The 27574-nt window shown below is 36.8% G+C and overlaps 2 protein-coding genes across 2 annotated transcripts in view; one reads left to right on the top strand and one right to left on the bottom strand.

Annotated features, from left to right (window-relative positions):
- The window catches only part of LNX2 (ligand of numb-protein X 2), a 670209-nt gene extending 657794 nt beyond the window's left edge, over nt 1–12415 (bottom strand). Inside the window, exons 1-2 of the mRNA XM_044073272.1 lie at nt 12244–12415; nt 11108–11216 (exon numbers count right to left, since the gene is read on the bottom strand). The gene's annotated coding sequence lies outside the window, so the exon portion shown is untranslated. The remainder of the gene's footprint in view (nt 1–11107; nt 11217–12243) is intronic.
- A 483-nt stretch (nt 12416–12898) lies between these two features.
- The window catches only part of POLR1D (RNA polymerase I and III subunit D), a 126229-nt gene continuing 111553 nt past the window's right edge, over nt 12899–27574 (top strand). The window contains exon 1 of the mRNA XM_044073274.1: nt 12899–13070. Within this exon, the coding sequence (XP_043929209.1) occupies nt 13045–13070 (26 nt within the window). The 5' untranslated portion in view covers nt 12899–13044. The remainder of the gene's footprint in view (nt 13071–27574) is intronic.

Below are 27574 nucleotides of genomic sequence, written 5' to 3'. Positions count from 1 at the left end.
TATCATACCAGATAAATCTTTCCAAGGGGAAGACAATGGATAAAAGACCCACACTAGTATGAGAAGCAACATAATGTAAAACATGCATGGCATGAAACACTATGACATAAATATGAGACATTACATGTCATAATGCATTTCATTTCCTGACAAACTGCATAATGGCAGTGGGGCAGGGAAAGTTCCTAGGGTTACATGTGACTGTAAAAGACTAGAACTGTTGCGGGTTTCCGCTGAGTACTATGAATTGGCACTACAATAATGGTAAAGACAAAGACAAACTTCTTGACTAAAATGGTACTATGAGGAAAAAACAGTCTTACCCTGATAAAGACAATGCCCTTTCTCAATGAATGTCCATCCTGTGGTACAATTTCCCCTTTAACAAATAAAAACAATCTTTCTCAAGCAAACTGCAGGTACAGTGTGGTATAATGCAACACACCAGTACCACCCCATCTATAACAGCCATGATCTGTTTTGTTCTTTTCATTAAACATTCAAATACATGCTTTTCTTCCAATCAGCTGACCAGTTCTATTAATTTTCCATCTGTGATATATAATGCTCCAGACTTTTCCATTCTGTTATTACCATCATTACCTAGTTCCACACTCTCTTTCTCCTGTTTACCCCTCCTCACATTTTCTACATTATTTCCTCTTACCAGAATTTTCTAGTGTGTTCTGCAAGTTTCTCCACACATCTCTTTAGTTCCAACCTAACCTAAAGTCGCTCTTAAGTCAACACCACTGTCCACCACTGTCCACCCTTTACACAAACTCAGTATTCCTCACATGGACATGATTATTATTATTACTTTTGATTGCTGTCTTTCAGTATTTTTTATTTTAATACATAAAGACATACATAAATGGGCGTGCCTTCATTGAAGGCTGGACGTCGAGCTGGCACCTCGGCGTTCATAGGTTCATATGTTCATAGATTAGTACTAACTGCTCTTGCGAGCCATTTTAAGCCATTTTAAACACCTTAACCATTAGGCCACCCTCCCAACCTATCTACTGCCTATCTACTGAAAATCTACTGCCAATCATTAGCGGACCAGAGTTCTGCTGTGGTGACCCCTAACCGGGAAAAGCCAAAAGACAAACAACAACAACATATGCACATTTTTTTTTAATTATCTAGTTAACTAGGTAAGCAAAGAAGTAGTGCCTCATTTTATGGGGGTAACAAGGGAAGATTATCTACTTAAGTGAGTTGTTCAGAGTCACACAGTTTACAAATTAAGACTCCTCATCTCCTTTCGGCTTATCCAGGTTAGGGGTCAGCACAGTGGAACAACAGTCCACAGAACGACTAGCAGTGAAGTTTTACGGTATTAAGTTGCTAGCCCGGTGCCCAATCTTCCACAGAAGGCACACACATTCACACCTAGGGCCAACTGAGAGTGTCCAATCCACCAATCCAATTGGGATGTGGGAGGAAACCAGAGCACCTGGAGGAAACCCACGCGACCACAGGGAGGACATGCAGACTCCACACAGAAGGCACCCCAGCCAATAATTGAACCAGAGAAACTATTGCTGTGAAGCCGCAGCGCTAATCACTGCACCACTGAGACAAATTAAGGCTGATGGAATCAAACATGGTTTGTCAGCAGATCATAGCTTTATTCCTCTGAGTTAAATTGCCAGACAAACATATGCATTTACTTTGCAAAACATTGTTTAGCTTGACCAGATGCTTCCTAAGACAAAGATGTTGGGTACTAACACTTAATGTTGCATATCTCTGTTTTTTTCTGTCATTTGTACCCTATTAGCAGTTTATAATATATCTTGAAATATCTTTATGTTGCGTATTTTACTGTACTTACTGTATTGTGTACACTTTCTTATCTGACCATTCAATTAAAATTTAACTAATGTGATACTAAATATGTAGCAGTGCAGATATAAATATGTTTAACTGTGATGACCCACCACTGGACCAGTAATCAAGGAGCTCCAATCTTCACCTCTGGCACCAGTGGGGGACATACACTGAGAGGACAACAAGGTACACACACAGTATTTCCAGATGCAGCTTTCTGGATCAAGTGCAATTTCCCTTGAGAGCACACACAGACTACAGCCAGTCAGGGGCTGATTTTTCCCTCTTTCTCCAGATTCCCAATAAGACTCCCCACTGGCACAGCTATAGAGTTGAAATCTCGGCTGAGTGACCAAGCCAAGACCTCCAGCACCCTTTCTGTCCAACCAGTGCTTCATGTCCCTGTTCAAGTAGCTGACACACACACCCTTTGCGGATTGATTGCCACACACACACACACACACACACACACACACACACACACACACACACACACACTCTGATAAATGCTGGCACAGATTTACTAGCTATGTCCCCTTCTGCCCAGAATACAAGGTAATTTTCATTGCCACCAGTCACTCCTCCAGTGACTTTATGGCTCTTCCAAGGTTACCCAATATACCGAGAGATATTAATACAAATGGTAGTTTGACCAAGAGCAAGGCTATTAGGAGTGGCCCAAACAGTGTCAGCAAATAAATATGCAAGATTTCTCAAAACTTAAATATCCCTAGACAGACCAGCCACAATGAAAGGTTTAAACATATTTAATATTAAAAAGAACAAGAAAATAATAAGTATATATTCACAGTGACATCAGAGCTCAAAATCACAGGAAATATTTAAAACAACATTGCAGGACAGTCTCAAGTACATAAAGAAAAATATCCAAGCTAAGCTTTGCTATATTCCTGACTATATCCAAGGGAGTTATTATTCCCTAGAAACTTACAGCAAGGCAGATGTGGTGAGTGTTTCTTATTGTTTGTTGTTTGTTGCATCCAAGACAGAATACAGAATGCTGTGTCTCACTCAGAGACCTCTCAAATTAATATCTCAAATATTACTGCTGGGATAGCTTGCAGAATGACATAATTTCTTGTCATCTGACCGTATTCCAGGTGAAACCCCCACTGCTGGAAGCTAGCAGTATTTAGCGTCTACCTATGAAAATACATAGACCTCAGATCTTTGGCAGATGAGGGAAGTCATAAAACAATCGCATTCCTTCACATTTCAAAACTAATAATTATTTCACATTAAAGACAATACAGAAAATTCCCTAGTACAGACACTGTGTCTCCTTGCTGCATGGAAACTGAAAGATATCCTCTTTTATTGCATAGTCATAAAGTAATTTAATTTCAGCTATTTTTCTGACATTTTGCTGGACTGAAGTTAACCTCCTGTGTTCCAGTTTCCACTGTTAACATATATACGTTTAAACAGTTATGTTAGGTGCAGAAACAAACAATTCCTCACCAAGCAGCCAGAATTTCTGCTGCCAATTCCCACCTAATCTCCACTTTACTCTACACCTCCCCTATACTTTCCTACCTTAGACAAACAGACCTAAACAAGCTCAAGGCTTGCTACAATAAAATTAAGTTTGCAGCATCTTATCGCAGCCACTACTGTATTTCAGAGAACTTAACTGGCTTGAATTCCCTCAACTTCTTCACCTGAATCAACTCTCCCTCTCACCCACAAGTCATAACTATCTTTTTATAGTCCTATTCCTTCAAAATCTTCCCCGGCCCTACTGCTCCACTAGACCACTACGCTCCAGCAGCAAAAATCTGCTTCTAGTGACCAAACCCAAGAACTCAGCAGCAGAAGCAGTTTTCTCCTGCATCATATCCAGAGTATGGAATAACCCCCTCCCCCATAACCACACTACCGTCTTGCAATCACTTCAAGACTGCATTAAAAACTCACTAAAAAGTCTCTGGTTATGCCCATGTACCAATGCTGACTAGTAACCCTCCTTTTTACCTCCTCCACCTCTCCCTTCCCCTAGCCACCCTGCCTCACACCATCTGATCACTGCATTCCTCCCTCTGCATGCTTTAGCTCTCCCTCTACCATCCCCTTCCCTCCTCACTCAATCTCTCAGATCTGTTATAACATGCTTAACTACCTCACTTCATCTCAACTCCAAATACATATCCAACTGACTTACAACTAGCTTCCTCTCACTACCATGTATACTACTCACCCTCCTCTCTTACTCCTCTATCTTCCCCTTCCATCTCACTAGCTCTTCTAGCTTGTTCCACCTTCATGTAGAGCATCTGCTTTATATCGGTTTGAGTTTAGTGCAATATTTGCATATACGATTTAGGTTTAGGAGTTTAAAATAGTATCTGTTTGAGCTTAGTACTATCTGTATATACATCCTACCTTTATTCCTAGCATCTAGCTAGATATTGGTACATCTGTTCACTACTATGTTTCATATTGTATGTATAGCTAATGTTTGCTGCAGTATGTATTATTTGCTATTGTATTTATATTTAATTGTTCTTCATGAACTCAAATGCTCATTTATTGTTCTGTGGAGCTTTTCTCTCTGGGCCTCCGCTGAAAAAGGGCCTGTGCCCAGTCAGATTTTCCCAGTAAACAAATGTAAATAAATAAATCAAGTTACAACAGTGCATGTACATTTCTGTTCTTTCCTAGCATGGTACACTGTAGTTACATTTCAAACAGCACTTTGCAAATACCTTCAAGCAGTTTGATATACACATGGCATACAGTTCTAAAACATTTGTAATACAAGCATCTTGTATGCATCTTGTTGATATTCACAAATGACATATAATTATTTATAACATTTCAGATAGCTGTGCTGGCAGTATCTCCTTTTGCCACAGTAACAACAGAGCTTTTTTCCATGGCTGAACACATTGGGCTATAACAAACATTAATTAACTTCTAAGTAAGGACAGCAATATGTCTTCAAAATAAACCAAACAGTAAATTTGTGGAGACGTGCATTAAAAAAAAAATATATATATATATATATATATAAGTCTACAAGAGGGTAGTGAGACCAACTGTGTTATATGGGTTGGACACAGTGGCATTGACAAAAAGGCAGAAGTTAGAGCTGGATGTGGCAGAGTTAAAGAGGTTAAGATTTGCACTGGGTGTGACGAGGGTGGACAGGATTAGGAATAAGTATATTAGAGGGTCAGCCCAGGTTGGAAGGTTTGGAGACAAAGCCAGAGAGGCAATATTACATTGGTTTGGACATGTGCTGAGGAGGGATGCTGAGTATATTGGGAAAAAGATGCTATGGATGAAGCTACCAGGTAAAAGGAAAAGAGGAAGGCCTAAGATAAGGTTTATGGATGTGGTGATAGAGGGCATGCAGGTGGTTGGTGTGACAGAGCAAGATGCAGAGGACAGGAAGAAATGGAAACAGATGATCACTGTGGCGACCCCCAACGGAACAGCCAAAAGATGATGATGATATATATATATATATATATATATATATATATATATATATATATATATGTGTGTGTGTGTGTGCATGTATATATAAAACCCGCACCAAAGCATCTGCAAAAAAAAAAAAAAAAAAAAAAAAAAAAAAAACAAAAGCCATTGGTTAGAGGAGAAGGCTAAGAGAAGTAAAATTCTACAACAATAAAAACTAGAAGCCTGAAATAACAGGAGCAGATGATGTTTATGAAAACATGGACATGGTTAACAACATATCTACAGCTCCTTCTAAGAGGTGTACATAGGAATATAGCTGCAGCTACAGAAGCATGGATAACTCATCACCATAATTGGAATATAAACAGCATACAGTAAAAGCTGTGAAGGTGTTACATGAAAGTGTGGAGCTTGGATGGAATGGCATAGTTCATAATAGAAAGAAACCAAAATGGTTTCTATATAACACTCAAAAAAAAAAAAACAATACTGCAATAAAGACTCATGCAGGACACAAGTCTTCAAAGAAGAAAGGCTCTACGTAAGGACTTAAAAAGTACATCACTCTACATGACTTGAAATTATTATGGAATAAAGTAGCATAAATCAAAAATCAGGTGTAGATGACATATGTCTTCCATAATGATACCCATAACTGTTTTTGTCACAGAAGACCATATATCCAACAAGAGAAAACCATATCAAACCCAAAAGGAGGTTTGTCCTAAATATGGGAATAAAGGATATCTGTCACAGTAACTTAAGCATAGAACGTTTTCCATACTTAAAAGGAGGAAAGAGGCAATGCCAGAATGAAGGATGAAAGACTTTGGAAAGGCAAACCTAGAATGCAAGAAGGTAATAAAGACTTCAAACCAGCAAAAATGGAGCAATCAAAATATGGTAAACTAAGGCTACTAACATTTGCAAATATAGTGAGAAGAAGGCATTCAGGACCAAAAAGCCAGTCTAATATAGAGAGAAGCCAGCTGAAATAAAGGATATAAAATAACACTACAACCTTTCTACAGCTCAGGCATACTGTGAGGGCAGCAGAACTAATACTGCAGATAATGAATTTCCCAGAATCAAGGTCAGTAGTTTGAGAAAGCAAGTATAAAAAGCACAAAGAACAGATCTGAATGTTAAGAAAGGGAAAACTTGCTTCTTTTATCATGTTAAACACAAACAATAGAGATGGAATACTCAACATTGCAAAAAGAAAACTTAAGTAGAATGCACAGGAATAAGTAAAAGAGCCTAGGAAATGACTATTTTGTTTCTATCAGAGAAACCAATGGTCCAAAACTACAAAGAAGGGACAAAGTGACCATAAGAGTCATGTGGGTGAGAGGCAATTGAAACTGACAGGTTTTTACAAAACACTTCAGATGGAGTATATCTAGATGTATATTAGCCAAGTCAAGGTCAAAGAAAACTTTATTGTCATTCAGAGCTACACAGCAGTGTAGCCGAACAAAATTACAATGCGTCGTTCTCAATGCAGGGAACAGTTGCACATATAGACAGAGAAAAATTAATAAAATATCACAGTAGAAATTTAATAACTAGCAATTAGTAAGTATAAAGTAGGACAGCAGTGACCCACACCCATCCCAGAACATGAGACAAGGAAGACAAGAACAATATGAAGGTAATATTGTCAAAGTAAAATTGAAACAATAGCAGCATATCTATGATTAAACTGAATTATTGCACAGTTTGTATATTGCACTACAATCCTTCAGTGTGATAGGCGAGCTACCTTAGTATTACACTTGTTATTGCAATAATAATAATATTTGTTTGAGATTAGTTTCACCACAGTCAGGTGCATTTAAGCCAAATTCTCGAAGATTGGTTGTATTTTACTAGCAAAGAATATATGACATTGTACCTGTACTCTACAGCAACCTCAAAGGTGACTGATGGAATTACAGGCTAAAACAAAAGTAAAATAAACAGTACGCACTCCTGCAAAGGTGGCTCACAAACAAAAAAATCAAGATGTGAGCACACCAACAAAGCTGAGAAAAAGCCAAAAAACGTCCTAAAACACTTTTTTATTACAAAAGGATGAGATCTTTTGCAGGGTTACCACTTCAAAGGATCCATATAAAAAGCAACTCAAAGTAAAACATTTATACAAGTTAAAATCACATATAATTAAAAAATCAAGTTCACCTTCTACTAATTAAAGCTGGCCTTAAAGGAATACTAGCATTAAGCCCTGGAACTTTATGTGCTTGCAGGGCTATAATCCATTTCACTTCCAAATTCTCCAAGTAATTATTCACATTACCTCTTCTCTTGTTTTTAAGCCCGGAATTACAGGCTATTCAGCGGAACCTCTACAATGGTCAGATTGGTGGGGGATGATTAAACACATGAATCTTTTTATAAACTTTTTAAAATATTATTTAAACAGGAAACAGGCAAACAACCAGATGGTAAATGCAAACTGTTCCACCAAACAAACAAAGATAACAGCAAAGAAAAATATGGTATCAGTTGTACAAAGAATAGCTCCAGACCACATAAAATAAACCAAGAACTTTAATATTTGGTAAGCGCTTTCACCACTGTCCATGGCTTTTTCAGACAATATACAAATGTAAAATCACACACAGAAAGGTTTTTAAAAGCTGTCCCTGTATACCTCATTAACCTGAAAGATCACTCCCAGTCAATCAAGTTGCTTTAGACACACCCTCTTTTAAAAGCATCAGTCCCTTCATCTATATTGCATAGTATTACTTTTAAAATACAATTTTTATAGCACATTAAAAATCTTATTCAGCAATCAAAGTATTCATAGGCATCAACAAGCATTTCATATTTAGAAACATTTCAGCACATTTAGAAACATTTCTTAGCATTGCTTCTATCAGCAGCATGTCAGATACTATATTTTATGCTAAACATCATTATTTAAACAGCAGTGATACTAAAGTCTATTTTCATTATATATTCTTTGCTAAAGTCATATTGCACTGTGATGTCTGCTTTACTTCATACATATGCTGTTACTTAAAAATATTACAATAACAACTCTAGGTCTAACCTTCTATGTATTCCTATTACTTCTAACAGTGTAAATAAAACTGCAGTTTAAAATACAAACAGGTTACCCATGCCATGTATTCAAGTTCTGTTTTAAAACTCGACTTCTTCCCATCACATTTTTGACTGTTAAACTTGGCTAGCAAGTGTAATCCACTTAAAATATACTTATATTGCACCCCCATTATGTTATATTCCATTTCCAAAAGTTAGAAATGTTACAAATGAAAGAAGTGTAATCCACTTAAGATATACTTATATTGCGCCCTCATTATGTTATATTCCATTTCCAAAAGTTAGAAATGTTACAAATGAAAGAAGTGTAATCCACTTAAGATATACTTACATTGCACCCCCATTATGTTATATTCCATTTCCAAAAGTTAGAAATGTTACAAATGAAAGAAGTGTAATCCACTTAAGATATACTTATATTGCACCCCCATTATGTTATATTCCAATTCCAAAAGTTAGAAATGTTAAAAATGAAAGAAGTGTAATCCACTTAAGATATACTTATATTGCACCCCCATTATGTTATATTCCATTTCCAACAGTTAGAAATGTTAAAAATGAAAGAAGTGTGCTCGTTGTCATTGCAGCACCTTTGTGCATGCGCAATGACATCATCACATTCGGCAAATGCTCCGTTTTACTCCCTCCCACTTTCTTCATTTAATTATGATAGACAACCAAGTATTATAGAATTTATATCATTGCTAGATAATTGAAAATGCACCAAGTCACAAATTCATATATATAGACAGTTTCAATCAAGGGAAGTTTAAGCTGTTCCCCATAGAACACCAAACCCACGACAGGAAAAGCAGGACCAGCCAATGTTCCCCATAGAAACAAATCATATTGTTGCATTTTATTTATTTTTATATTTCTGTTTATAGTATATACTGTTATACATTCCATGTTTATTTATTTTTATATTTTAATTAGTTATTTGATATTATACAATGACCCCCCCATTAATATTCCAAAATGTGCATGCTGATTGGTCAGCGTGCACGTTGTAAATCAGACTTATACTAATGGAAAAAGGTCCGGTCGCCCGGACATTTTCCATTAGTATGCCTTTTTTTTTGGAACATGTGAGGGACATTATTAATGTTAAAAAGTCTAGTTCAGTGGCTTTGCATTTTCAGGCGGTACATCAAAGTAATCCGATGCATTTACAGGGTATGGTGTTAGAGAAGTTAGATGTTTTTCCCCTTGATTCTTGTTTAAAGAATAAATTATTATATAAGGAAGCATTATATATTTTAAAGTTTGACACTTTAAGCCCTAGGGGCATGAATTCTGAATTTAATTGGAGGATTTTATTATAATGTATTGTTACTTTAACTAAAGAAGATTTGTGTTTAAGTGGTTTGGTTTATCTAATTTATGTTATTATTGTTTTATTGAACTAAATAATATGAGTATATAAGCATGTGATTTGGAGGCTTTGTGCCGAGCCGTCAGAAGTGAATAAACTGGTTGGATTGTGCTGGCTGGTCATTTTATTCATTATATATTTGTTTTTTGTGGTCTTGATAAGGCTAAAAACAGCCTATTTTAACTAATAATACTAAGCCATAAAAGGGCATGGGCATGGCAGAGATGACAGAGAACAAGGACATTCCTAAAAAGAAGCTGAAGAAAGAGTATAAACATTTGGTAGCCATGTTTTCTTCAAACAAAATGCAAGGTGCTGCATGTTATGACCCTGTCAAACAGAGATCTGAATGTAAATAACACGGCCTGGTTGAGTCATCAGGATGGGCTTGATAAGACTTGAGATGAGGTGTTTGTACATTGGTAAATTAAATAATGCATTACAAGATTAATTTTAAGAATGAAGAATAAAATAATGCATTACAAGATTAATTTTAAGAATGAAGAATAATTATTATACTTAATTAGAAGACAGGTGAGAAACTATTGCAACTAAAGCAGCAGATTGTACAGAAAGTTAATATTCCTATGCATTTTATCATCCAAATGATGGACAAAATTTTTTTTATTTTATTTTACATTTGTTTACTGGGAAAGTCTGACTAGACAACAAGTCCTTTTTCGGCAGAGGCCCTCTGGGAAGAAAAGCTCCACATATAAAACAAAATGATACATACAATAGTATTTACAGATTAGACAAATATTTGCAATGCTTTACAAACTTAACATAGTAGATAAAGAGAAAGAGTATAACAGTTTTAGTTACTAACATTTGTAAAAGTATACTGAATACACATTAGGACACAAACAATACATTTACTGCAGTTTGAGACATGTAGTATGTTTTGCCATGTAGTCAATTTCTGCTAAGTACAAAAAGTATATACACTGTACAGCAAGTCCTGCTAGGATACAGAGATATAATTAGACTATTTAAACAAGCAGATAATGGCACTGAAAGTATACTTCTTAGGATTCATAGATTAGTACTAGGCTATATGCCTGTGTGGGCTATTATAAGCCTGGCCAAGTATTTCCTGTGAGAATCATACCCTGCACCTTGTGTCTGTAACGCAAACACCTTAACCATTAGGCCAGCAAACTTGAAGATGGTCTTTCAAGCAATAGAAACTGGACTACAGAGTTGGCAAAAACATAATATATTTAACTAAATGAAGAAAAGCACAAGAAACTGTACATACCCTGAAACTAGCAAGACTAAGCTGATTCAGGAAAGGAATGAGGATGCACCTTTTTTCAGCAAATGGCAAAAGTATTAAAACATGAAACAAACCACAGAACTTACCCAGGTGTGACTGCATCTGAATTTGTTGTTATTGCTGTCATGTTATGTATTAAAATAATTTTCCAGAACACTTGCTTGATGTGGATATGTGAACAGTATTTACCTTGCTCTGAAAAAAAAAGAATAACAAACAGATAGTACAAAGTTGCATAAGTATATGTTCATAATAAAGATAATTACCTGTCTCGAGAAGTGTTAAACATTGGTGGTGGTGGTGGTGGTGGTGGTGGTGGTGGGGGTGGGGGGGTGACAGCAATGCATTTACCTAGGTTTTATTAGCAGTTTTAAGTTTTACTATGGAATCTTAAATTCCGATTATCATTGCAGAATTGCATTGATTAAGACCTATCCTAAAAATAAATGAAACTTGCAATTCAGTCACATTACAAAAAAGTGTAAAACATTTGCATGCATAAATTACTTCAATATATGTTATAATAAGAACTTTAAACTGGTCCCAATAAAATATTCCATTTATCAAATAATTGTATTACTATTCCAGCTGCACCCATTTTGAAAATCTTAAATTTGTGACGGAATTCTCACCTCATCAGCATTTTTAACTACTGAAATTCGTACCTCTTGTGTTCAATATTAATATTTGTATTATCAAGTTTTATTAATTCAGAACTGGGCACGTTTTTAAAACAAACAAAAAAAATGATCTCCTTGGTCATTCTATACTAAAGCATATGACGTTAAAGAAAGTCAGTATTCCTATGCATTTTAAAACTTACGTTGTTTTATACAGTTACTTTCTTTTCCTTTGACAGAACAAAAACACCAGACTCAGAAGTGCTTTATGAAAACATAACCACATTATACACACGCACACGCGCACACACACACACACACACACACACACACACACACACACACAATTCCACTTAATTTAACGTAAAATACTTCCTAAAGAGTCACTCAAGGTGATGTACTCACGGTCATCTACTACCTTTAAAAGGACGTTTTGCCATGTCACTGCTGTTATCGCAGTTACTAATATTATTATTATTAAAATTATTATATTGCATTCTGCAATTTAAGACAATACAGTATAGCACTTGGCTTTTTATAAAGATGCATGGGTATTGGGTTAATGTAATGCATAAGTGGAAATAAAGTGTGTCACCACTTACCAAATGTGGTTCGGGTGTTTTTCTTTTTAATGTTCCTTCTCAAGAAAGCAAACAGCAGAACATTAAGTATATAATTTAACACATGATTTGATTTTCCTAGTCGTCATTTGACACAGCACAATACATTCACAGAACAGCACGACCTGCTGTAGCTAAATGTCCAGCCTGACAGCTTAGATTGGCATTCAAAATTCCCAATCAGCAGGCGAAGCAGGTCTCTTTAGATTGCACGGTTCCACCAATTATGAAGTCAGATAATGAATGTACCCGACCTCCTTGGCTTGGTATCTGGGATTGACTTCCGTACTGCCTGATAAGCCTATAGTTCTTTAATATTTAGCCAGATGTTTTAATGTACAGTATTGTATAATGAGAATTGGCAGTTGTACGCAAAGAGTAGTGTATTCTTACTGCAGTATAATTTAATAAGATATGTCACACTTGATGAGGCTGTAGTATTTGGACAGTTAAGCTTACCAAATCATTATAAAACAAAATATATCATGAATTAACATCTCTAACAAGTAAGACAAAAGGTATCAAATCACTGATCAGAAAAAAGTAGGAGTCTTTCCAGACTGTTTTTAAACACGTGCAACCTGAAGAGGACGTTTTCCATTTTCTGGGGATGTCATCAGCTGTTAATATGGTTGAAAGGCGAATTTGGGGCAACTCTATTTCGTGGGTCTTTCGGGATAGACTGCCATGCTCTGTTGTTTCGGAAGTTGTTTGCGGATGGTGACAGTACGCCTACTGTTTAATGACTGACAGTGTTGTACTTTACTGGATTTGTACTTTGTAATGGACAATGATGCAGAACTGGAGAGGTAAAAATAGACAACATTTTCAAATATATACCTGACGTTGACTGTGACTTTTTAACATTCAGGAGTTTTATTTCTCAAGTCAAGTTAGGAAAATAAAATCTAATGATTATCGATTTAGTTATGGTCAAGTCCAAGTTACATACATTACACAACGAAATTTAATAAATGTATAGCGTACTTTCTGTGCTGATTAATAACCGAATAAAGTCTGCGTTAACTTGTAGAGAGCTAACCGCCTGTTTGGACATAATTCAGTTACACTGTAAGTCATTTTACTGTTGGCTGTGTAGTTCTTTTTCACCTTCTGTTTTAGCCATACGTGTTTTTTTCTAACCTGTATTAAGTGAAGCGATTGTTAGGAACGGTATAGTGAATCGAATAATACTGCACGAACGTTCCCAGTCTATCCCAGGCGTGTAGCCAAAAATTTATGTCTTTCACTCAACTCATGCTGTTGCCCCACCATCCACTGTAATTTAAAAATGTGCTTAATCCTCGAGATATTGCAGTCTTAAATGCACTGTTTACGTTCTCAGTATGTGACATCCTCTTTTTACTAAAGCTCAGATATCGGTATACATTATTTGTACTGTTAAATACTCGTGGTATTGTATCTGTATCAGCGTGATTCATTCTTCTGATCTTTGCAGTGATTATAATTTCATGCAGTGACTCCTATATACACTAATATTACATGAGTGGCTTTTAATAAGGTTCACAGACCTTATTTATAGACCTTACTGGTTAAGACAGTCCGTAATCTCACGCCACTCAGGTTAGCAACACCCGTTTCCAAAATTGAGGCTAACTAGATCTTTTTGAAACTTGAGACAACGTCAGTTTATCTTTTTGTGAGCCTTCATTTGTCTTTATTTATGGGAATGTTTTACAGTTCATATCACTTTCACCTGTAAGTCTGTGTAACATTGCCTTGAATGTTGTACGGTCTTTGGTTGATTAGAGTGAGCAGTAACTGTGAGTTTAACTGGAACTTGTCCCAGATCAGAATTTTGGAACATCTTTAAACTCTACTTCCCACAAAGTAGATATATTATATTTTATTATAAAATATTGCTCTGATTAGGGTTACCACCTGTCCCACTTTGCGAGGGACAGTCCCTCTTTGGGCAGTTGTGTCCTGACAAAAAAATTAAAAAAATGGCAAATGCCCTGAGATTTTAGGACAAAATTATTTCCTATATTTTATGTAATAGTTGCATAAGACAGTTATTCTGTATGTAAAATACCTAAATGTTATAAGAAACAGAATAAGCAACTAAAATCCTACAAGAATAAGCTTTTATTTAGGCAAAAAAGTTAAGTTCTATCCTTTGTACTGACCGTGTGTACAGTAGTGGCCTTAGGTCAACTGGTGCCCTAGGCAAAAGGGCTCCACGTCGTCCCCGCCACACCACCTGGTGCCCCCATCCTGGTCTACCTACACCAAATAAATACTGGAAAAGTGCCCCTCCTAGAGCTGCGTCCTAGGCAGCCGCCTAGTTGGCCTATGCCTAAGGCCGGCTATGCATGGGTATGTGTCGGCCTGTAAAATGCTTGTCCCGAAAATGTCCCACTTTGTCCATTTGAAAAGGTGGCAACCCTAGTTCTGATTGTTTGCTCCGTAGTAGCTTTGATAGTGGATGTCTGCTTTCTGAAATCTGTAAACAAAAAAGTGAGAATTTTTGATTGCAGTCTTCAGAGTGTTAGGACTTGCCTTGCCAAAATTCGTATTTATCGGATACACATATTTTGTTACTCAACTAACTAGAGGTGTATCTGCTGTGAATAGTCACGCTTCTTAAGAATATTCTGACTGCCTTTATCATTGTTTGTACTTTGTCATTCATCTGATTTTGACGTGGACTTAGTTGTATGCATGTATTCTTGTGATTTGTCAAAGGATTGAAATTCTTGACTCGAAAATTGCAAACCTTTGTCAGATTTTACTTACTGTAGTATCCCATGTCTGAAATGTGGACTTAAAGATCCCTGCTTGTTTGTTTATTTGAATTTGTTTACTGAGGTTGACACTAATCATTTCTGACCAATTTCAGTCTCGGCACTCATTACGTTGTGGCATCTCTCAAATGAATAACTTTAGAGTGCTTGGAGTAGAAATCCATATACAACAAAAAAAGACCCGAACACTGATCTGTTTTTGTATAACAGTAAATTGTATATACAGTTAGCTCCTTATTTTGGTTCTGGTTCGTAAGCTTGCCACATTTCCCATTTAAGAATAATTTCTTCATTGTTTACATGCACATATTTTAGCTGAGCTTATGTATATGTTATACCAGCATCTGAATACACAGCTCCATATTGGTAATTATTATTGTGTCATTCTTGAACATTAGACATTGTATGCATCATAGCTAATCTCTACATAGCAAGTGCACCTTGACTAAAGGTATAACTGTTTAATTCCATCCAACTATCCTGTAGTGATGGTACGTTCACAATTTTACCTCTTTAGTCATATTTTGTGTAGGCTTTCAGCTCTTGCAACGTTTCATTGCTCAGTTAAAAACAACAGTGTGCTTACGAGGTAACCACAACCAAATAAACAAAACAAACCTTGCGTAGTGATTGCCAACTCCAAAAAATGATGTGTTGTTCACCAACAGAAACAAAACACGCAGACACTGCAAAAGGTCAAGCGCTTTTGTCCGTAAATAATCGGGAGTTCATCAGAACGAGATACACAAGCTTCTAATCACTTAAATACTTTTTAGTTCAACCCCACCCACCAATTAAAGTAATTTAAAACAATTTCAAGTATTGTAACATCACAACAGCCCCTATTATTGTATTTGGAAACATAACCTAACAATGATTATAAAATCATAGATTTGTATTTTAAAATAGGCATTCGAGAACAACAGTCATTTTTACCTGGACTCATAGTGGCGTTTAATCCAAGTTGGCAAAAAATTCCATTGATTCCAATTTCTTTTGCCAATGCCCACCCCTTAACTATTTGTAATATTCCAAAACGGAATTCACTGCAAGTTTGATAATGTTTCATATGTCTATACAAGCCATTATTTTAATTTTTCGTTCTTATGGCATATAAATATTCGTAAATGCGCTTAAAGAGTTTTTCGTGTCTTCCCAATGTAGAAATGTTGGCAACCTGTACATACTGCAACATATACTAAACCCCTGGACCCACAATTACCTACCCTGAGTCTATAGGGGATCCCCTGCACCAGTAATACTCTCTTTCAAGATGCATCTACAGTAACCACGAGCACCACATTTTAGTTCCTTTGAAGTTTAAATTATCAAGTACCCTTGGATGTTGAAGTAAATATTTCAAGTTGAAATCTGTTTTATATACAAATCTATGGATATTACCAACATTTTGGAAAATCTCATTATTACCCCTAAAGTTTTCTCCAAAATATGCCTCACCTTATCACTTATTTCACCATAGGTTAAAAACCATGGAATGAACATATGACCCTTTGTCACCCTGGGACTTGTTTTCCCCAAGAGGAATACCCAAAAAGGGCACATACCTTGTCCTCCAACTGTTAATAACTTGCTTACAAGTGTGTATAATCCTATCCCTAGGGTAATCTCCATCCATGAAAATCTGAACCAGGGTCCCCATTTCGTTCCTACAAACATCCAATTCTGGACACATCCTGGCAATTCTCACCATTTGGCCTTTGACCATGTTTTTCATATGTATATTTCATATCCAGGGTGACAACTCCCAAAAATCAAGGTAATCAATAGAAAATGTTGGCTTCCTATAAATTTTGGAGCTCAAATTTTTATTAGACAAATCTTTAATCAGTGTCACGTCTAAATAATCTACTCTCACTTCTGAATGAGTGCACATAAATTGAAAATAATCACAAATACAGTTAAGGTAATGCGAAAACTGTTCCTGTCAACCTGGAACTTTCCATTAAAATAAAAACGTCAAGAAATGTCAAGTAACAATACCAATGTTCTTGAAAGGGGCTCCCCAAGATGTATTTCTTTTTCCAGGAGTACATTACCAGGTTTGCAAACAACGGGGCACAACTGGCACCCATTGCAACACCCCGAATCTGTCTCAAATATTCACCTTCAAAAACAAAATAATCGTTTTTCAAGATGACTTCCATGACCAACATTATGAAATTCAATATTGAATCCCTTAACGTAGTTGTATCCATTAAGGCTTCCTGGAAAAGTTCCAGTCCTTCCTGGTGGGGTATGGAAATAAAAAGATCCACAACATTTGTTGTGGAAAACACACCAATTCGGAATAGTATTCCTCCTTTTTATTCTAGAAAAGAATTCCCAAGAATCTCTTAGAATATGTTCAGTTCCACTCCTAGAGTTCCTGACTAACCTATCCACAAATATCCCTAAGGGATAGGTAGAACTGTTGTGTGAAGTCACTATTATGGACCTTCTTCGGTATCCCGAAGATGGTTGGAATGGTAGGATGTTCAATAGTTAAAAAAAATTAAACATTTCCTCATTAATAACACATTGGAATAGAGAATCCTCCAATAAAAGTTGGATTTTCCTGTGAGCTATGTTCACCTCATTACATGACACAACTTCATATTTTTCTTCACAATATAAGGTAGTAAACATCTGATTAATGTAATCTGTCTTTTCTTCAATAACCATCCCTCCCCCTTTATCAGGTTTCATGAACCATAATTTGGAACTGACCCTTAGTTCCTTCAATAATCTTATTTCATCACGTGTTGGGCTATAATGCCTTCTCTTATAAGTATGGAACAATTCAGTAAACTCCTGGGTGCACACTTGCTCAAAAGTAGTAATGGGATGCAGGGGAGGATTGAAATAACTTTTTCTTGTAAATAAATTCTCATTCTCACTGTAACCATTGTCCATGCCTTTAAACATAATTTTAAAATTCAATTTTCGGGTATATAACTTCAGCTCAGTTAATGTTCTTGCTACATTACCCCTTTTTGCTGGTACAAATTTTATACCTTTATGCTTAAATGATAAGATGTTTTTATCTACTTTCAAACTTGTATATTTGAATACATTAAAACCTTGGTAACCTAATCATTTATCTTCAAATGCTGTTAGTGTAGGACTTTCAGTTACATGTGTCACATAATGATCATTCTGTTGCCCTTTCTCCATCTCTGCCCTTGACCTTTGTCTCTCCACTCCCTCGGTCCCGGGTGAAAGTCTTAAAAAAACATAATTTCCCATACTTTTACTTTGATTTTTATTCTGTAACCTTTCCGACCTCCTAAGGGGTGGGCACTCTCTCATTATCCAAATCATTTTCAATGTCACAACTGAGATCCCTTTCTCTCAAATTCTGATCCCGGCTAATATTAATATCTCTATCCCTCCCCCAGTTATTATTATCTTCATTCACTATTTCATAAGATTTGGGGAAGGGGGTGTGTCACTTTATCCCTACATTCAGACTAATCCCTATACAGTTTCTTTTATTTTTGCTTAAAATTTAACTTTGCTTGCTGTTCAACTTTATCAAAAATATTATCATATTTTACAGAAAACATGATAAATTGAACATCACAAGTCGCATTTTCATTCAAATTATCAATTTCACACATCAGTTCATTAATTTTCTTGTTAATTCTAATAGTAAACTCGATCAACTCTTTGCCATGTCTGTTGAACAGATCTAAAACTTCAGTGCATGTAGAATGCCCTTTCTTCAAACCATTGGGGAATTTATATGTTCTTAAACCTCTTGGAACTCTTTTTTTTTTTTTTTTTTTTGTTTAATGCTTTCTTTTAAATAATCATTGCCACATTGAAGGTTACGTACCTTCATTAACTTGGATTCCAGTTTGTTTAATCTCTTGGTAATGTCTCTGTTATCAACATTTTGATTATTTGAGTCAAAATTGAAATCCATCCTGAGCCATTCCTGAAACCTCTTGGGGTATTCTTGTTCTGGCTGACCACTAAAAACCTGGCCAAAAGGAATGGAACTTTGAGTGCAAGTTTCCATTGTTGCCGCCGCCATCCCGGAAGTAGCAACAAAACACAACCTTCCTGGTCTAGTCACATTCAACCCTGCCTGGGAACCAGCAGGTGTTGCTGGCAGTTGCAGTCTTTCAACGGACTGTTGTAGTTCAGAAACCCGTTAGAACATGAACATTAACTAAGTTGAAGTTTTGTATTCCCAAAAATTGAATTTTAAAATTATGTTTAAGGACATGGGCAATGGTTACAGTGAAAATGAGAATTTATTTAGAAGGAAAAGTTGTTTCAATCCTCCCCTGCATCCCATTATTACTACTTCTGAGCAACTGTGCACCCAGGAGATTATTGAATTGTTCCATACTTGTAAGAGAAGGCATTATAACCGAACAAGTGACGAAGTTAGATTATTGAATGAACTAAGGGTCAGTACCAACTTACGGTTCATGAAACCAGATAAAGGTTGAGGGAAGGTTATTGTAGAAAAGACAGATCACAATATAAGGCAGTAAACATCTGATTAATGTAAAGAAAAATATGAAGTTGTGTCACGTAATAGGTGAGCATAGCTCATAGGAAAATCCATTGGAGGATTCTCTATTCCAAGGTATTACTAATGAGGAAATGTTTAATTTTTTAACTATTGAACATCCTACCATTCCAATCATCTTCGGGATACCGAAGGTGCATAAAAGTGTTGAAAATCCCCCTTATAGTCATAATGACGTCTCATAACAGTTCTGTCTATCCCTTGGGGATATTCGTGGATAGGTTAGTCAGAAACTCTAGACTAGAGTTGAGCATATTCTAAGAGACCCCTGGGATTTCCTTTCTAGAATAAAGGAGGCGTACTATTCTGACTCTGTGTGTTTTTCCACAATAGATGTTGTGGATCTTTTTACTTCCATTCCCCACCAGGAAGGATTGGAACTTTTCCAGGAAGCCTTAATGGATACAAGTATGTTAAGGGGTTCAGTATTGAATTTTATAATGTTGGTTATGGAAGTTATTCATCTTGAAAAACAATTATTTTGTTTTTGAAGGTGAATATTTGAGATAGGTTTGGGGTGTTGCATTGGAGACTAGTTGTGCCCCATTGTTTGCAAACCTGGTAATGTACTACTGGGAAAAGAAATATATCTTGGGGAGCCCCTTTCAAGAACATTGGTATTGTTACTTGAGATTTATTGATGACTTTTTTTATTTTATAGAAAGTTCCAGGTTGGCAGGAACAGTTTTCTCATTACCTTAACAGTATTTGTGATTATTTTCAATTTACGTGCACTCATTCAGATGTGAGAGTGGATTATTTAAATTTGACACTGATTAAAGATTTGTCTAATAAAATATCATCTCCACAATTTATAGGAAGCCAACATTTTCTAATGATTACCTTGATTTTGGGAGTTGTCATCCTGGATATGTTAGGAAAGAAATAGTCAAAGGCCAAATGGTGAGAATTGCCAGGATGTGTTAAGACTTGTATGTTTGTAGGAGCAAAAGTGGGACCCTGGTTCAGTTTTTCATGGATAGAAGTTACTCTAGGGATAGGATTGTACATACTTGTGAGCAGGTTATAAACTGTTAGGGGACAATGTATGTGTCCCATTTGGGTATTCCTCTTGGGACAAGCAAGTCCCAGGGTGACAAAGGGTCATATGTTCATTCCATGGTTTTAATCTATGGTGAAGTAAGTGGTAAGGTGAGGCATATTTTGTAGAAAAATTGAGTTATACTTAGGGGTAATAATGAGATTTTCCAAAATGTTGGTAATATCCCTAGATTTGTATATAAAACAGATTTCAACTTGAAATATTTACTTGAACATCCAAGGGTACCTGATCATTTAAACTCTAAAGGAACTGAAATGTGGTGCTTGTGGTTACTGTAGATACATGTTTGAAGAGAGTATTATTGGTGCAGGGGATCCCCCTTTTAAAGTTAGACTCACGGTAGGTAATTGTGGGTCCAGGGGTTTAGTATATATTGCAGCATGTACAGGTTGCCAACATTTCTACATTGGGAAGACTGAAATAGTCTTTCGTAAGCGTACTTACGAATATTTATATGCCATAAGAACGAAAACTGAAAATAATTGCTTGTATAGACATTTGAAACATTCTCCAACTTGCACTGAATTCCGTTTTGGAATATTGCAAATAGTTAAGGAAGCTATTAGGAGTGGGTATTGGCAAAACAAATTGGAATCAATGGAATTTTTTTTGGCAACTTAGATTAAACGCCACTATGAGTCCAGGTACAAATGACTGTTGTTTTTTAATGCCTATTTTAAAATACAAATCTATTTATAATCATTGTTAGGTTATGTTTTTAAATACAGTAATAGGGACTGTTGTAATGTTTCAACATTTTAAATTGTTTTAATTGGTGGGTGGGGTTGAACTGAAAAGTATTTAAGTGATTAGAAGCTTGTATATTGTGTTCTGACGAAGTCCCGATTATTTACGGATGAAAGCGCTTGACATTTGCTGTGCCTTTTGCAGTGTCTGAATTTTGGTATTTTTGGCTGTGTACTTTTGTTTCTGTTGGTGAACAACATATTAGACTGTTATTTCCAACATTTTTTGGAGTTGGCAATCACTACACGAGGTTTGTTTAATATCTTTTCATTGCTCAACGTTAATTTATGAGACAGTCCATAATATCTCTAGAGGTTTCTGTAAAAGATTCTGTTGGGATTTATTTAAACGTGTTCTGCTGATGCCAGCTGTTGAATGAATACGTTTTCCTGAGTCCTGTTGTATTTGCAGTATACTTCTGCAGTGATGATCATATTATTTGTAAATGAGTAGGTGTTTTTTTTATTTAATTTATTTTATACATAAAAGAAATCTTTCACATACTTTGAAGTGATTTATGTTCAGAATTAAATGTGGTTCTATTCCCTTGGATATAGTCCTAGAACTTTTGACATCAAAACTGCTGCTAACATTTCTCAGTTTGTACGCAACACATCTGTACGTCATTCGATTCCCTTAATACATTGCCTTAAAAAGGCATGCTCAGAAGCCCTCCAATATGGCTGAATTAAAACAATTCTGCAAAGAAGAGTGGGCCAAAATTCCTCAACAGCGATGTGAAAGACTCATTGCCAATTATCGCAAACGCTTGATTGCTGTTGCTGCTGCTAAGGGTGGCACAACCAGTTATTAGGTTTAGGGGGCAATTACTTTTTCACATAAGGCCATATAGGTTTGGATATTTTTTTTCCTTAATAAATAAAATCATCAGTTAAAAACTGCATTTTGTGTTTACTTGGGTTATCTTTGTCTAATATTTAAATTTGTTTGATCTGAAAAGTTTGTGTGTTTTTTTTTTTTTTTTGCATGTTTGTCAATCGGGAAGGGGGCAAATACTTTTCCATTGCACTGTATGTGTATAGCATATATCTTGTATAGCATTATATATAATGCGTTGGCATCTATTCGTTGGTACTGAGAACTTTAATTGTAGAGTAAACTTTCAAGATTTAGAAGAGGTGCTGTACTGTTCCTAAGAATTGCATCACAGACAATTTAACAGAGTACCCTGCATGGAATGTAAGTCACAGAAACTTCTCTCACGCTAGCTCTGTATATGGTACTTAGCCTGCAGACAGCTTAAACCTTCAGACAGATCAGCATACATTTTAAGAATATGACTTGGTTTTTTGCAGTACTACTGCTGTACACTGTGATTTATGCTTCTCCATTTGTAAAGAGATGTTAATCACAGATGCATTTTACTGTATTAACTTGCAGTAGATTGTTTACCTGTAAGGGTCATAGTCTTTCCTGTGAATTTTGAACTTTGTATTCAGTGGTGAACTGCATTTGCACTGAGTTGAACTTAGAAATGTTTAAATATTTGAGATGGACGTGTGTGAATATATACTCCTGTACATTCTTGTAGTTCTGTGTCACTCCTTGTATGTTGTTATCGGTTAGATTGTAGACTGCACACTACATTTTATCATTCATTTTAGCAGAACACTACTGATTTTACTTGTGGATCCCATGGATCCTTTCTCTCGTGCTCAATTTAACGTACTCCTCTCTGCACGAGTTATTTGGTTGTTTTAGCTAAGTTTGCAAAGTGAGTGTGTAGCACAATATCTTGTCCTATTTTGTATACACAGCTTTGCCATACTTTGAGTGGCTTAAGCTTATGCCTAGAATAAGGCAGTAAGATGCATGTAGGTTTGTACAGCTTGCAGTTTAAATGCAATAGCCTATAAGCAGTTCCAGGCAAAAGTTTGTATTTTTTATGCTGTGCAGTTCAAATGCAATTGCTTTGACTTTGTTTCACTGTTTAACTATCTGTTGTAGGGAATTTTTATTTATTAAGTGTAAGAAATTGTAGGCATATGTGACTTTGGCGGTATAGGCGTTCCAATTTATTGAGCGTTAGTTGAACTCTCTCAATGTAAAGGTGTTTTTAGTAATGGGTAGATGCTCATCATATTGAGCACCGTTGTAGTAACCTTGGCTCTGTAGGTTTTATCCTTCCAAGGATGTAATAGCTGTCCAACTTCCAAAGCTTCGGGACACCTTCCTCACTCTCAAAACGGTCAGGCAGCTCAAGGTGGGCTGACTAAAAATAAGTTTCTCCAGGAAACCTTTCAGTGCTTTGCTGCCACTTAAGCGTGTGGTCCTCCTGAGGCTTTCAGGGATTGATAGCCGGCTTCTGCTTTCCTTTGCTGGGCAGATAAGTTCCCTTTGGGGGGGACTTCCATTTTCTTAATTTTGTTGATGTTTTATTACATTCTTTTCCAGTAAAGTTGTTTTATAGCTAGGTGTAAAGTAACTGAAAACAATTTTTATATGGAGAAGTTGTGTTTATTTTACTTTTGAGGGGCAGGCATGGTATTTTGAAGTGATTTTTAGTGTGACAAAGTAACTTTTTTGGGCTGGTAGTATTTACTGACAATTGCTGCTTGTCTTCCTTGGAAAAGAGAGACCATTGGTTGGCACAGTGATGCAGCGATTAGCATTGTTGCCTCACAGCAAGAGGTTCTCCGGTTCAATTCTTGGCTGGAGTGTCTTCTGTGAGGAATCAGCATGTACTCCCTGCATTCTCTTGGGATTCTTCCAGGTGCTCCTTTCTTCTCCCACATTCCAGAGACATGCCTCTGGAGCTTTTCTCCCCAGGCCTCCTCTGAAAATGAGCTCTGTCCCATTCAGACTTTCCCAGTAAACAAATAAATTTTCAGTTTGACCATGGAACACACTACTGATCCCACAGTCGGTCCTTCTTCCAGTCACAAAAAGAAAAAAAATAAGCAAACGGCCTGTGCCTCCACAGTTGGGTGACTCTGCTGTGGCCATCTTTTACCCTGGATCCTGCTCGGGTACCACCTGCTGTCACTTTGGGCCATGGGTTAGGCATGTCCTGTGTGGCTGTTGGGGACCCTTCAGTGGACAAGGGAGAGCCGCTCTTGTCAGTCCTGGAACGGGTAGGTTTTCCCTGTTGTCAAAATGCAGTTCCAATCATTGGGGAAGCTGCTGCTGTCATTAGTAACACATCTCGCCCAATTTTTCCTGTCAAAGAAACAGAAAACCAAGCATGTATCTACTCCTCCTTGATTTTCTTTGGATAGGAGTAGTTTACTGGGTCTGGCTCTGGGGTTAATTCAGGCTATTAATTCTTCTTGTAAATTAGTTTCTTTTATAAGAAAGAGGGATTCCTGTTTTCCTGAAGAGATTCAAGGTTCTGAATCTGAACGGGAAGATGCTGGGAAAAATTAATTTTTTCCTCAGATTTCTGATTCAGACTGCTGCTAGAAAAATAACAGTATTTTCAGTGGGAGAACACTGAGGTTTCTCAGCCCCTCAGAAAATAGTACAAGTCGTTATAGAAGAAGAATTTTCCAAACCTAAACCCATTCCTCCTGTTCTGCCTACACCAGAGGATGCATGTATTACTGCCTGCAATTTTCCTGATAGTCAGTCAGCTGCCCCTAAAATTAATTCCATTCCTACTATTTCTGATAAGGACGGGAAAATTATTGATAGGTATGGGAAAAAAGTGTATGCAATAGAGTCTATTTATCCAAACTAATTGGGACCTAGGGTAGTTTGGATAATCCAGGTGTTCGGATAATCAAACATACATTGAACTGCATAAAAAGCTTTTAAAATCTTTTTTTTCTGCATGCAGGGAATACACTTTTTAACCAGTCATCAATTCCAGTGGACAATAAAGAATATTTTTCACACACGAGTGGGCTACAAGCTCAAGAAACATGCATGAGCGAATACACATAACGTTTACATATTCAGACTTTATGATTTTTCTTACCCAAAAACTTTGGAAGGCTGCGTTCAGATAATTGACGTTTCTGATAATTAACATTCAGATAATCTACTTCTGCAACTTTGATTTCAGAATTTTGAATTGTCAGACTCGTATGTAAAAGTTTGTTCTGACAAAGTGGGGAAAGTATAAGAACTGTTTTGCCTGGATTTTCTTCTTGTGAGGAATGAACTCCACCCAGGAAAATCCACTACTCCATCCCCAGTGCTACCAAATAATCTTAAAAACATTCCCACACAATTCAACAAATTCTTTACCGAAACTGTCCAAACCCTTGCCAAAACAGTACTTGTAGCCCCACACCAATAAATACTCCAACTCATGCCAATACTCAAAACAATACCCCCAAATTCAACCTTCATTCAGTGTCCACCAAGGTAATTTCCATACTTCTTACAAAACCTTAAGCCAACCACACTAGCAGCCGACAACCTACCAGCAGATTTCCTTCAGATATTTGCTGATGCCATAGCCTATCCAGTCTGTATTCTCATAAATAGGTCTCTATCAGAATGCAGAGTACCCAAATCTTGGAAAACATCACATATCATTCCACTGCACAAAGGAGGTAACTCCTTAGACCTCAACAATTATCCTATAGGAATCCTATCACCTTTGTCCAAAATATTAGAACGAGTTCATACTCAAATAATGCAATACCTCCAAATTTAATAACCTTCTCTCAATATCACAGCATGGATTTAGACCTTCCCACAGCACCACCACAGCACTACTATCATTCACCAACACAGTTAACCACCACAGAATCAAGGGTCTGTTCATATCTTCTGTATTCTTAGACTTATCAAAAGCTTTTGATGTGGTAAATCACAGTATGCTACTTGAAACTCTAACTACCCTAAACGTAAGTTCCCCCTCTATATCATGGTTCAACAGCTACTTATCAGACCGTCAACAAGCAGTTCTCTGGCATGACCAGCTGTCCCCTTGTTACCAGTAACCATAGGAGTCCCTTAAGGGTCTATTCTTGGCCCCTCGCTGTTCTCTCTAATTACTAACCAGATCTCCTTATCCTCACCCTCTGCATCAATAGTACAATATGCAGATGACACCACTCTTATTTGTGCTGCCTCCACCCTAGACAAACTGCATTCCCTAACCTAGAATAACTTCACCCTAGCTGAAACTTATCAAACTTCTTCTCAATCCCCCAAAAAAACAAACATTCTTTTTGGCCCAGGCAGATCACCTCCCCTTAATAATAATTTTCATATCAGCTCCAAAGATAACATTCAAGTCAGCCCAACCACACACACCAAACTGCTAGGGGTAGTAATTGACAATAACCTGAGATTCGACATCCATATTGCACAAACCATCAAAAAAGTAAACAAAATACTCGGACTCCTTTACAGGAACAAACAGTTCATTGCTAAATCTACCAAAGCAACCATTGCAAGGACTCCTCTTCTATCTATCCTTCTAGATGCCTCTCCCATCTTGACTAATCTCCGACTTACTGATCTAAATAAAATGGAATCTTGCTATAACAATTTTGCTACTGATGCCTCGTATAGGTCCTACCACTGTCTATCCCTTAAGCAGCTCAACTGGCTGGAATCGCCTCACATCCTACTCCGGCTAACCGATCTAAATAAAATGGAATCTTGCTATAACAAGACGCCAGGTTTGCTACTGATGCCTCGTATAGGTCCTACCACTGTCTATCCCTTAAGCAGCTCAACTGGCTGGAATCGCCTCACATCCTACTACTCAATCAACTATTTATAGCACATAAACTAGACTGCTTTCCTGATAGAACCCCAGCACTTCATCAACTTATGCAGGCCCACTTACCTTCTAGAGCCTTACACTCTAGTAATCGGCACCTCATAACTGTCATCAAACACAAAAACTATGCTGGGAAATCCCTTTTTACCAATACCATTGCCAAAAATTGGAACTCACTACCAAACGAAATCACCTCTACCACCTACCTCCACTTCTCATTTCAAAAAACTCTTGAAAACCCACTATCCCACTAGTAACCAGCTATGCTCCTGTAACTCCCCAGGATAATCCACACCAAGAAATTGTTTCAGAATTTCAGCTATGTATAGACAGTTCTCTCCTGAAAGCTTGCCAACCCGCTGATCTATACCATACTGAGCAAAAAAACATTTTTTTATTGTATAACTTGTAATCTCTGCCACATTTTGTTTTTTCACTGATGTATGTAAAAGCTATTAAGGCTGTCTCATATATTATAATAC

Source organism: Protopterus annectens, chromosome 5.part1 (genome assembly GCF_019279795.1).
Source record: "Protopterus annectens isolate FY-2018-M chromosome 5.part1, PAN1.0, whole genome shotgun sequence".
NCBI classification, from domain to species: Eukaryota; Metazoa; Chordata; order Ceratodontiformes; family Protopteridae; genus Protopterus; species Protopterus annectens.
This window is presented reverse-complemented; position numbering and strand designations above follow the sequence as displayed.